This window comes from Nannobrachium achirus (genome assembly GCF_963921795.1).
Source record: "Nannobrachium achirus genome assembly, chromosome: 15".
NCBI classification, from domain to species: domain Eukaryota; kingdom Metazoa; phylum Chordata; class Actinopteri; order Myctophiformes; family Myctophidae; genus Nannobrachium; species Nannobrachium achirus.
Genome location: NC_137822.1, coordinates 19,542,574 through 19,555,997, shown reverse-complemented (window position 1 = coordinate 19,555,997; position 13,424 = coordinate 19,542,574). Strand labels below are relative to the sequence as shown.

Below are 13,424 nucleotides of genomic sequence, written 5' to 3'. Positions count from 1 at the left end.
CATACACTGTATCTTATACTGTAACTCTGATCGTAAGGGACTCTTATCTGATTTCTATTTCACACCGCTGCTTGTGGTTGCTAGGCGCGACTATCATTTATAGCTACTGTATGTGATCATGTTTGCTAACAGTATCGTGAGTTGCATCCATTTGGTTAACTACATTAACATGTCTGTCTTCAAAACATTAGAGAGTCAGTCACATTATTTGTCATGTATCACTCAGTCTACAGTGGCCTCAATGTATTTCCTGCAGCTTACTTTGAAACACAATTTCAAAAGACCATTAAATCAAAATGAGCTAATTCAATTGCAGGTGAGCAATGCTTTTGTTGCAACTCATTCACCAGTTATGATGAAGTTACTGGCAGGGCTGTATTAACCATTGGGCCGGTGGGGCCGTTGCCAGGGGCCCTTGGCTCTCAGGGGCCCTTGGGGGAACTGGCCTGCGTGGTCATTGACAATTTACAAAAATTAAATGTATATTTTAATCAAAAATCATATGTGTGGGCCCCTCCTCTGTTGTCTACAGGTGCTTTCTTGGTCCACAGATGATCATCATGGCTTAAAATCCAAGCTGGATAGTGCTCGTCGGGAGGGAGGAGGGGTTATGGTGGGGGGTGGGGGGGCCCTCGTGGGGGTTAATCCGTCCATGGTTACTGGCCAAGAGATAAATGTAACTGTGTATTCCCGAATATTTAAATTCTGAAATGTGTTACCAGCTACAGTAACTTGATTCTAAAGTGATGGCTTTGAACTGAAAGCCATTTAACCGGGCTCAGCGCTATCCAATTTTCAGTTCTGTACGTTTATTTACAGCTTATTATGTGGCTAGAAAGGAAATGGCCTGTTGAAGGTTTACAATGAAAGCTTAAATTGTAATAAACGTTTTCCAAAGAAGAGTATAGTGCAAAAGGATTGATTACTGTCTCAGTTTGTGGTCTGCACTATAGAGCCTAATTAGCTACAATGATAAGCTAAAGACATTGTCACACTCGAGCGGAAACCTTGCATGTCCAAAACAGTTTTCTTTTTTTTATTATTATTTTAAAAAAACTATTTAGAATAGTGAAAATAGCCAATGTACAAGCTCTGAGCTGTCACTACTTTTGTGTGACACTCTTGGAAGTAGGGCTTGTCTCAGAGGAGGGCTGTGGACTAGGCCCTAGGGCATTCACCAAATATTCAAATATTCGAATATCAAAGTCACTATTCGACGTTGTTCACCGAAGTCGAATATTCGCTTATATTATTTTATTGTTTTCTCTTAAAAATATATATAGTTTATAAAACTTGGGTAGATAGGAAGTCATAAAAATTAGTTCTCAATGCCCCTGGTAATTGGTAAAAGGTACTTATAATATATCTACTTGATACAGTCTTTTTCTCACTCTCTATCAAATGTCTTAGGCAAATCATGTTCAGCCCCCAGGATTATGAATTTTGATTATCGCGATAATATTGTAAATCGCGATTTCTTTTGTCACAATAATCGTGATATGAAACGTTCATATCGTCCCATCTCTACTGTGTGGACTGTTCAGAAACTCTTATTGAAACGGCAGGCTTTCTATTCCTGGAAAGTTGGCATGCTATAATGGAAGCCATTGTTCTCACGTTAATGAAAAAACAAAACCCTACCTAATGATAATGTCACTGGTAGGCGGGTTTCTGAAGTGTCCTCAGCTATTTTCCACTGGCTATACACTACTATTGCTTTCACCTCACATTCACACAGAAGTTACTCAACCTAGGGCTGTCACAATTATTACATAATCGTCTAATCGCAATTATTTGACATAATCACGATTATTTTTCATAATCGTCATAATCGTTTCCATGTTGAAATGTTTCATGAATTAAAAAAAAATCACACCCGTGTGAACTGAGCGGTGGTTGTGTGTGTGTGTGTGTGTGTGTGTGTGTGTGTGTGTGTGTGTGTGTGTGTGTGTGTGTGTGTGTGTGTGTGTGCGTGCGTGCGTGCGTGCGTGCGTGCGTGCGTGCGTGCGTGCGTGCGTGCGTGCGTGCGTGCGTGCGTGCGTGCGTGCGTGCGTGCGTGCGTGTGTGTGAGAGAGAGAGAGAGAGAATATTGCAGTTGATGCTCAGACTAGACTCAAGAGCACCCTCTCTGGTCACTGAGTGGTAGTTCAGGCTACATACACACATACATACATACATACATACATACACGGATACACGGATACGGCCATGCTATGGAGCGGTCTACCACCGCTCAAAAAGTCAAGAATAGTGAAAATAGCAGATCTACAAGCTCACAACGCGTCGCTGTCAATGTTCTTTTTTAAGAATAAAGTTCTCAAATATGTCAGTAATTTCTTTGTATATTTCGCGATGCGACACGCTGTGAGCTTGTAGATCGGCTATTTCCACTACCAGTTTTCTTTTTTAAGTATAAAGTTGTCAAATACCGGTATGTCAGTAATTTCTTTGTATATTTAGGTCATGTGTCATATGTACCATGTGCAGCTTCAAAGCCAAACAGAAATGTAATTGTCAATGACAAAAACACAATTAAATCGTTAATTGCAATTATTTGAGTGATATTTAATCGTCATGTAAAATGTCATAATCGTGACAGCCCTAACTCAACCTTAGCTATTGCATACAAACATCCAGTATTGTATGTAGGTCTACATGCAAAATAATACAGACACACAGGTGCACATGCACATTTAAAAGCACATGAAATGTCATGTCATGAGTTGTGCGATGTACATTATTATTTTTTCTCTGTTTAATTGATTAATCAATAAAATCGATTATTGTGTATTAGGTCCGAAGTCCTATTCTATAATTTGTCGTTCAACAGTGTCCTACAAAAATTACAGATTTTTTGATTAAAATCGGTTGGTGATTATTTTTCATAATCAATTAAATCGACTAGATCGATTAACTGTTGCACTGCTACGCCACACACACACACACACACACACACACACACACACACACACACACACACACACACACACACACACACACACACACACACACACACACACACACACACACACACACACACACCCTACAGTAGTGTATTTGTGTTCTTTCCAGTGCTGGTGTTTGTTGTACAAGCAGCCTTCTCATCCTCCATTCCCTAGCCACACAGCTCACTGTCAACAGCCCAGGATTAGGAGCATTTGACTAGCCTGTTGCTAAGCAACAGTAACCCAGGCAACCAATTCATTATGAAGACAAGGATGGGACAGGGGAAAAAGCGTCAGGGCCTGGTTTAGTGGGCAAAAAATGGTTATACTGTGATTTTCAGTTATTCTGTCTCTTATATAGGCTTAGACTACTATACGTTATGTCAGTAATGGATGGCATGATTTTCTGCCTGGATAAAAATACAACAATAGTGCACTGTGGACAGGAACATTGGACAGCAGGGGTCTTCAACCACCCCTAGGGGGTCCTCAGAGTTACTCCAGGGGGTCCTTCAAATCTTTGTGTGATAGAAACCTTTTTTCTCCTTTTTTATAGAAACCTTTTTTCTCCTTTTTTATAGTAACCACTTGAACCCTAACATCCATATTCTGAGAACTTTAGCCAAAAATAGCAGATCTACAAGCTCACAACGCCTCGCGCTGTGAGGTGTTGTGTTGCTTGTAGATCGGCTATTTTCAGCAAAGAGGTTTGGTGTAGAGGGGGGAAAAAAAGAGTACACTAAGTACAGAGTGAAAGGTCAAGTTTATTAAGTATTGACGGTTCAAGTGGTTACATATGAAACTATATGGAATCTGGGGGTCCCTGCTTCATCTATATCTCAGCTAAAGGGGTCCTTGGCCTGAAGACGTTGAAGACCCCTGGTGTACAGCTATATTATGAAAACCTATGTATATTTTCCTTAGATACTTGATGACGTGAAGAGAGAAACAGTGGTACTGTAAGCGATAATGGAATCCGTAGGATACGGGGTTGAATAAATTAGAAGGCGCGGCTTGTGATTGGCTGGAGCGGAGGTCGGGAGCGCTCGGCTGTGGTCACTTAATTGGACCGCGCGGGTGAATGTTAACCCATATGCCTATAAACCTAACCCAAACCCTAACCTCAGCCCGGCTCATAGAAAAGATATTTTGAGAAGTCTTTCGGGGGGTGAAATTAACCGAGTGGGTGTTCTAAAACTTTAGCGATTTAATAGTTAGATCAAATTTATGATTTGTTTAATTGAAAAAGCTACACAGTATAGCTTTAACATCTATGCCTAAACGTAACCCTAACGCTAACCTCAGTAACCCTGACGCTGGTGAGTAGCTAACCTGCCGACGCTGGTGAACCGAAAACAAGCGCTCCTTCCCCCACCGTCTCCTACGGATTACATAATAGCCTACTGTAAAGTGCCGGCCCAGCACCACAGATGTATCCGGCTTTGTCGAGCGTCTATATACGAACAACACAATTGGCCTCGGAGGGAGGGAAGCCGGGCGGGGAGGGTGATACTTATCACTGCAGCGTGATTGACCAAGGCACGTAAGATTTTGGATAACCACGCCCCCGGAGAGCCGCTGTAATCCAAACCGCACCCCCCTGACCGTCTCGATTGGCTGGCTGTTTCCTGTTGCTGTCAAACACAGCTAGAGTGTTGTGTAGGCTGTAATTGCTGGCTATAATACTTGGCATAATCCAAAGATTTAAGAATACTTGGAGACAGTCTGGCCGACCATCTTGTGCATCCGTTTGTCAAACTAACATTCAGTATGAAACGTGAGGTGATATTTAACATATGTTGGGAGTTAATAATTGCTTCTCTACTGACGTGCAAACCATGAGGATAGAAGTATGCATTATTTTATAATCTGAAATCTTTTTTTTACAACTACAAGCCTACTTGTGCATATAGGTGGTGGGCTTGATGCATTAGCCCCCAATATAACGCCTCATCATCTCTGCTAATCACTATGATGTCATACAGGGAGAATAGAATAATTTTAATGGATGGAAGCTAATCACTCTGATGGCTCATCTCTGCCATTCGGGTGGCATGCATTATTTATTTTATAATCTAATATATTTTTTACAACTACTAATTGTGCATATAGGATAGGTGGTGTGCTTGTTACTGTTATGCCACGCAGGGCACAGCGTGCGTCATTTTGGATTCATAGCATTTACCGTATAACAGTGTTAGCTTACATTGAGCCTACAATGCATTGTGGTGCAAAGCAGAATCTTGTCTTTTAAAATCCTCATGGCTCGCACGTCAGCAGAGAAGCAATTATTAATTGATTCCCAACATATGGCGAAATGAACAGTCAGTTTGACAAACGGATGAACGAGACGGTCGGCCAGGCCGTCTCCAAGTATTCATAAACTCTCAGAACAGACAAGCATATTTCCATTTTGACAAACGGGAGTACAAGATGGTCGGCCCGGCTGTCTCCAAGTATTCATAAACTCTTTGGATAAGGTTATCATCATGCGTCACTGCAGGTACTGCTACAGGTTGGGCCAGCACCTGTCAGCAGAGTGTTGGGCAGGAGGAGTAGGATGAAGGCTCTACAGTATGTCCTCCCGGTGGGGGCTCCTCACTGGCAGAGTCAGTAGGATACAACAGCAGTGACAACACAGATGTTTGTGTGGGATGGAATCAATATTGCATTGTGACTAAATTGGGGGAAAAGGGGTATAAAGCTTAAACAAAAAATAAAAAGCAAATCTACAACCTATAAGCTTTGTGTGAGTGTATAATATATACAGTATGCACAACATATTTAGTGTTCACAATAGTGATTTAATTTTGTGATGCCATGCATACGTTATCTATGGAGCTCCGAAGTCCTGGCGTCATGCCGCTAGATGGCGCTATTCCCCCGGTTCACATTGTTATTTTTTGTATCGATATCCCCATAGGCGAATCTTAGATCTCCTCATATTAGAACTGTGTTCCAAAAATAAATCATCCGGGCGTGTCTGTCAGGTGGGTGGCTCTGCATCGTTCATAATATTCATTCATATTTGATACAGCCTGTTTCTGGAGAAAATGTTGTCTATTCTGCCAGAAAAAGTCTGAATCACTGTTCTCTACCAGCCGCATTCATGGGAAATGTAGTCGTTGGGTTTTGTCTGACTAGCGTTTATTGTGTTACTCTTTGGTTAAATGTATACATTGACAACTTTAGTCGATGCTTCATATCCATATGAGTAAAATCGCCAAAGTGGTGTGTTTATTTTTGGAACACAGTTCTTATATGATGCGATCTATGCAGGCATTGGCACTAAGGCTTGCCCACCTGCCCCTGGCAGGTAAATAAAACCTTATAGTCCAGTCATTTTAGGCCAAAATTTGTCCAAACCTGGAACAAATTGCAATAGTAGCAAACTCAACTGATTCTGTATCCTCATTATGTCCTTAGTGAGGGAAAAAAAGTCCCAAGAAATCCCACCGGGGCAAAGTTTTGAAAACGACCTATCTACCTTCACTTACTATACACTACAATATAAAGGAAAAAATGACTGAGAAGAAATCTGCTTTAAGTGGGATGTGAGGGGTCTAACTAGGGGTTTGTCATCATGCTGAATCCATTGCAGGCATTTGTTTTGCACAAAAAACATTCTGTGGGCTAGAAATGGCCTTAGAAAACAATACACGTATGGGTGCGTTTTCATGTTAGTCGGAGGCCTTAGGGTTTTTTTTTTCTCGTGCTAATCAGTCTAAAAGTTCAAAATTTTGCACAGATGTAGCTCAGGGCATGCTCTAATGATTTAGCTAGGGCGCCCGAGTCTGCGACCTTCGGGGTCGCCACAGCACCAACAAAACTCTGAAAAGTGATGACTCATCACTTTTCATCACTAAAGTCGATGGGAGCCCAACTTGATTTGGCCGCTGTGGCGACCCCGAATGTTGCAGACTCGGGCGCCCTAGCTAAATCATTAGAGCATGCCCTGAACTACATCTGTGCAAAATTTTGAACTTTTAGACTGATTAGCACGAGAAAAAAAAAAACCCTAAGGCCTCCGACTAACATGAAAACGCACCCATACGTGTATTGTTTTCTAAGGCCATTTCTAGCCCACAGAATGTTTTTTGTGCAAAACAAATGCCTGCAATGGATTCAGCATGATGACAAACCCCTAGTTAGACCCCTCACATCCCACTTAAAGCAGATTTTTTTCCAGTCATTTTTTCCTTTATATTGTAGTGTATAGTAAGTGAAGGTAGATAGGTCGTTTTCAAAACTTTGCCCCGGTGGGATTTCTTGGGACTTTTTTTCCCTCACTAAGGACATATTGAGGATACAGAATCAGTTGAGTTTGCTACTATTGCAATTTGTTCCGGGTCTAACCCTAAAATGACTGGACTATTAGGGCAGGTGGAGTTTGTGCGGGGACGCAACTGTCTATAAACACAACACCAGATATAATGTTTCTTTCAATGCTGTTTGCACTGTTGCTACACTTTAAGAATATAAAATACGTAGGTGTGAACCCACAGTCATATGCAATCATAGCTATGTAGGAATTTGGATTAAAAATTAGGTATGACATTTTGTAATCACACAGCCCCAGGAAGTAACACAAAAGTGTTAAATTGAACCATAATTCTGATTTTACCTATGATTTTATAATGGACGATTTGATTTTTTTTTTCTCGGGCAAGTGGGCATGACCTTTGGGCAAGTAGAACATGACCTGTTCTTGCCCGATGGGCAAGTGCCTCTGAGACCTTAGTGTCAACCCCTGCTATGGATATCAATACAAAAATATGCATGTATATTGTATACTCTTCTGCTGAGCTAGTCGAGTCATCATCATCATCATCATCATCATCAGTGTAATCATAATAATCATTATGATTATAACTCTATAAACATATTTCAACATTTCAAAGATTCAGCATCCATGCTTAGTGGCAAATAGTTTGAGTACCTACTTGATATGTTTGCCTAAAACCTTTACCTAAAATGTTGTAGACAGCAACAACATTGTTAATGCTAGTATAAACAAATAGCCTTGCCAGCCTTATAAAACACTTGTTCACAGTGAGTTACTGTGAACAAGCATTTACCAACACTCTCAGTCTCTTTTCCCTCTACGTTTCATTCCTTTCCTACAGTAAGAAATCACTTCTGCACCTGTGCTCTCCCTCATCTCCCTGCTTTCACAATGAATCTACTTATTATTCTCACAGGTACACATTCACACTTTATCCTGTGAATTCAATTAGCACTGTATTGTATTTTTCTCCTCCATGTTTATTTTTGCCATACAAATGAATTTTGTGTACAACAGTGTTGATTTTGACGACTTGACCGAGGCACTATGACGAAAAAGTTTTTTTTTTTCACTGACGAAAACTAAATAAAAACAAAATAAAAACTATGTGATGACTAAAACTAAGACAAGATATACTAAGATATACTAAGATATATTGACAATTTAGGGAAAACATTAGGGAGGGACAAGTGGATAAGAGAGTGATTTTATGTTTGGTTAGGGTTAGGGTTGTGAGCTTGTAGATTAGCTGATGTTGCTATTTTTGTACGCCACGTCGCCACCATTGTACAACAAAATATAATACAGCACTTTTACCACTTAAACCCTTTAAGTGGTATCCTTTGTGACTTTGATGAAAACAGATTTTTCCTATACAGTAGGTGGTCTGAAATGCAGTTTAAATCTGGAGCCCGGTTTATACTTTGTCATACAACGGTGTCACTCTGCAAAAATGCCCAGTCTACAAGGTCACATCGTGTCACAACCCGGAAGGATAGATAGGAGGATGAATAGATGAGTAGATGAGAAAGCTGTCTAAAGCAGGGGTTCCCAAACTTTTTTGTCTCAGGGCACCCCATGAATATTGTTTTAATCCGAGGCACCCCTACATTATAATTTTCACTCCCAGCACCTTATTTTTATAGCATGTCGTCGTTGTCGGGTGGAAACCTTGTAAGTCCAAAACCGTTAGTTTTGTATTTATCATCTATAAAATGTACTAAACTAGTGAAAACAAGCACACAACGCCTCAGTTTTGTGCGACAGAGGTTTCTGCCTGACAGTAATGATATTTTAGTGATTATGTTGTGAGGAAAACATTGAGATAATAGCCATTTTGGTTAGAACTGACTGTGAAAATACTTGTACTTCAAGTTTAAAATGATACTAAATATTTTTTCAAGTGTCCCAATAAATTCCAAATATTATCAAATGATCACACGGCACCCCTGGACTGCCGTCGTGGCACCCCAGGGTGCCCCGTCACCCACTTTGAAAACCCCTGGTCTAAAAGGTGCCCGCGGAAGGTTAGATAGAAGGAAGGATGAAAGGATGGATAGATAGATAGGATAGACAGACAGACAGATAGATTGAAGGGACCCTAATTTAAACAAGCCCAAAAGTGTTCTTGTGGTCCTTTCAGTTGACTTTGTATCATGGACTGTCCTGTCCTGTACCTTTTCTTATGCAAACTTGCAATCAATCAATCAAAAGATAGATAGATACTAAGGATAGGTGTGTGTGTGTGTGTGTGTGTGTGTGTGTGTGTGTGTGTGTGTGTGTGTGTGTGTGTGTGTGTGTGTGTGTGTGTGTGTGTGTGTGTGCGTGCGTGCGTGCGTGCGTGCGTGCGTGCGTGCGTGCGTGCGTGCGTGTGGCCCCTTGAGGTTAGCTTCTCTTACCGTTTGGTTGTCCTCGTAGAGTTTGAGGTCATAGCCACTTAACTCGACACAGAAAATGATTGCGGTCACGCCCTCGAAACAGTGGATCCACTTCTTTCTCTCCGATCGCTGTCCCCCCACGTCTACCATCTTGAAAGTGAGCTCCTTGAAGGTAAACTTGTTCTCCACGATACCAGTGGTCATGTCGCGGGAACGTAGGATGTCCTCTACAGTGGGGATGAACTCGGCCGCAGAGATGCGGTCCAGGTCGTTCAGATAGTAGGCGGTGTTGTCCTCTAGGTGGTACTCGTTAGAACGCTGGAAACACTCTTGAACCCCCGAGTCAGCCCACAGGCGTTTCATGACCCCCTGCAGCTCCAGCGTGATCTCCCCCTTACTCTCGGCTGGGCCCGTCAGGGCGAAGAGCTGCACAGCGTCGTAGGCGCGATCGGCGTTGTGGAAGTCGATCTTGAGGGTGGCCAGGGCCCGGATGATGCGCGTCAGGGAGTCGATGGCGTTGTAAAGGATGAGGGGCTTGTATTCCTTGCAGGCCTCCAGGTTGAAGCCTCCACTGTGGATGATCTTCATCTGCTTGACGATGGTGCTCTTGCCCGAGTTGCTGGTGCCCAGCAGCAGGAGCTTGATCTCGCGCCGCTGCCGCTGGCTCTCCGAGCGCAGGTGGCGGTCGATCCGCCGCGAGCGCCTCGCGGCTTCCTTCTCCTCTGAGCTCTGACGGCATCCCATGGTGCCCTGTGATATGTTGCGCACACAGGAAAACGTGGTTGCTGCGAGATGCGAACTATAATAACAACGGGGAGGGAAGGAGAAGTGATATGAGTGTAGAGTTGAACCGGGGACAGAGATAGTCCAATCTGGTTCACCTGCCGATCTCTGCTTTTAGAAAAGATAAACCACCAAAGAAAAGGCCTGAATTAGGAATGTTATATTCTCCTTGTTCAGCGAACCTGGTCTGGAAGTCCATGTGATGGCAGAACCCAAGCTTCAGAGCGGGCCTTGGCACAGGGCTCTACCAGGACATGGTGGGATGCCAACGTGGAGCCTGGCGCTGAGGTTGGACTGCCTGCTGATGCCAAGGGAGCGGTGGGTTCATAGCAAGGGACTCTCCCTGAGGAAGTGCCCTGGAGGAGGGGTGGCGTGGCGACAGTGTGTGTCACTGAAGACAGTGTTTGGGGTCGATGGGTGTGAATAACGAAACCCCCTTGCGCTCCACCCACATGGTTATTGTGGCGCTTCTCCCTTCGTCTGGCGGCCGCAACTGTCCACGTCACGCCGAGAGACTCTACCCGGCCCCCTGGCTCCTCTGTGGGACTGAAGGCGTCCAATCCTGCACACAGAATAGTGGAGAAATAAATTAGCTGTTGGTTCGGAGGCGAATCGGAGCAGTTTCACAAAGAAAGAAAAGAAAAACATTAACAAATATCACACATGTTCAAAGTTGGTACTGACTTTATCCACATCAACAATTGCTATAAGTAAACTGCATGTAGAATACATGCATTTGTTTCAGTGTACTTGGAGTTCTCCTAAGCAGACTCCCCAGTGAAACGGTCAGTGTTGTGTGTCTCAGACCAGCGACAATGTTGCTGCGATACCCTTTCACTGTATCGACTACCTCTTTACTCTCCTGTTCCTGACGCTTACACAGTATACACTTCCCTTCTGGCAGTCCTGTGTTACCATAGACAGTCAGCCACCGCAGATCTCAGTTCATGTTTCCATTTAACTCACAAGCACACACACCTGCCAACAACTCTCTCACACACACACACACACACACACGCACACACACACACACACACACACACACACGCACACAGGCACGCATGCACACACACATGCACGCAGTCATTGCATGGATTAAAGCAAAATAAAATCTTGCGACTGAAAATGTTGTGCTAAAGTGCGATTTGTGAAACAGTGGGACACACTGTTTCCTAAACAATTGCAGACACAATATGTAAAATGATGTTTTTGTAATATTGTTCCGCTGTTACACATACAGTACAGTCAACCAGGGGAAGAAATCACAGACTAAAGTTTCATTCCCACTGGACGCAATAAAGATAACGATATGTCGGCGTTCACATCAATTATGACAGCTTTATTGTTGTGGTGTGGACACTGCCGTCCACTTCAATTGAAAGCGATATTTTTTTATCGTTATCGTGCCCAGTGGGAACGGGCCTTAAGGCTTTAAACTTTGCTTTTATGAAATCTCTGAGACCATTAGGGTTTTGTGAAAGAGGCTTCTGAACCTATTGCTAGTTTGACCACTTCAGATGCTCAATAATAACCTAAAATGGGCAACCAGGCCATTTTAGCTGTGAAACATGCATGACTTGCTGGCCTCTATGGAATCCAAATGACTGAAATCAGTTGTGGAGACTGAGAACTGAGAACCTTAATCCATGAGTCATGCACGCTCTCATCCACGCACGCACGCACGCACGCACGCACGCACGCACACACACACACACACACACACACCCTTCTAGACCATACACGGGCAACTGGCGGCCCCACCTTCACTTAATGCGGCCCGCTGGTTAATATTGGAATACTAATAAAGTATTGATATCAGCTGTTGCAATTCCAACCATGCAAACATGACTCGCTTTAATTACTTCAGTCTATATTAGTAGCTTAAAGGAGTAATTCACCCCCAAAATGTTTTTTTTCTATTGATTACTCACTGCATGGAGACTTGAGTTCAATAATATCTTTTGTTTTTTGTCGAATTCCTAAGAATTGGGGGTGAACTCCTCCTAGTGCGACTTATCGTAGCACTAGTCTTTTTTATGTCCAATGTATTTGTATTTTAGTTCACAAAGTTAACATAAGAACATATAAATGCATTTGAAAAAATAATAACTTTTCAGGATTCCAATTCAAAGATCGCTAAAAATATAATTCCGGATTACAATAAAAAAAGAAAAATAGCAAAAATAGGAGATCTACAAGCTCAAATCGTCTCGAGTGAATATAGTGTCCCTCTCCATGCAACATCAAAGTTGCCCACCCTTAGAACACTGGTTCTCAAAGTAGGGTCCGGATCCTTCATGGGGTCCAGGGGATCCCCAGCAAAATGAAGTACAGTGAGTTTAAATTAAGCCTATTTGAAAATAGGATATCTGCAAGACTCATTTTGATAAATCTAGCACAAAAGTCTTTTCAGACGGAGGTTCGTATTAATATTGTAACATATCAGTTAGGGGTTCTTTGACATGAAACGGTTTGAGATACAGTACACTGTAGGGACGTGCAGAGAATGTTAGAGAGGCAGGGGCTGAAACTTCTAAAAGGGCCTTTTGGTGAAAATATCGAAAATAGCAGACCTCAAAGCTCACAACGTGTCGCACTGCGATGCGTTGTGAGCTTGGAGTTCATCTTTTTTCAGTGCTTGATACATTTCCACGCAGAACTAAGCATAATCAATTCAATACTGGAGATTTGGCGTGAAAGCATGGATTTCTACACAGAGAGGGCAATTCTGTCAACATAAGATGCTGCATTCAAGTTCAGGAGAGTTTGGACAAGGCAATTCTCTTGAATGCTGCATTCAGGTATGGTATGGAAAGGGGGCATTTGCATTTCTTTTACCATAGTAAAAACGGCATCCATGGTCTGGAGAGGGCACTTTTTACAGATGGATAAAAGGGCAGGTGCTCGAGCCCCCTTTGATGTCTATGTGTGCTAGGGCATTCACGAATAGTGATTTTTAGTATTCGAATTATTCGACCTCAAAGTATTCGAATATTCGACAGGACTGGCCAAACTGTCAAATATTAAGTAAGC

General features: G+C 42.6%; 1 protein-coding gene across 2 annotated transcripts in view; it reads right to left on the bottom strand.

Moving 5' to 3' along the window:
* The window catches only part of gnaz (guanine nucleotide binding protein (G protein), alpha z polypeptide), a gene marked incomplete at its 3' end in the record, with an annotated part of 52,846 nt that overhangs the window by 6,206 nt on the left and 33,216 nt on the right, over nucleotides 1–13,424 (bottom strand). For both annotated transcript variants that reach the window (XM_080742963.1, XM_080742964.1), the window contains exon 3: nucleotides 9,630–10,953. In XM_080742963.1, the coding sequence (XP_080599089.1) occupies nucleotides 9,630–10,352 (723 nt within the window). In that variant the 5' untranslated portion in view covers nucleotides 10,353–10,953. The remainder of the gene's footprint in view (nucleotides 1–9,629; nucleotides 10,954–13,424) is intronic.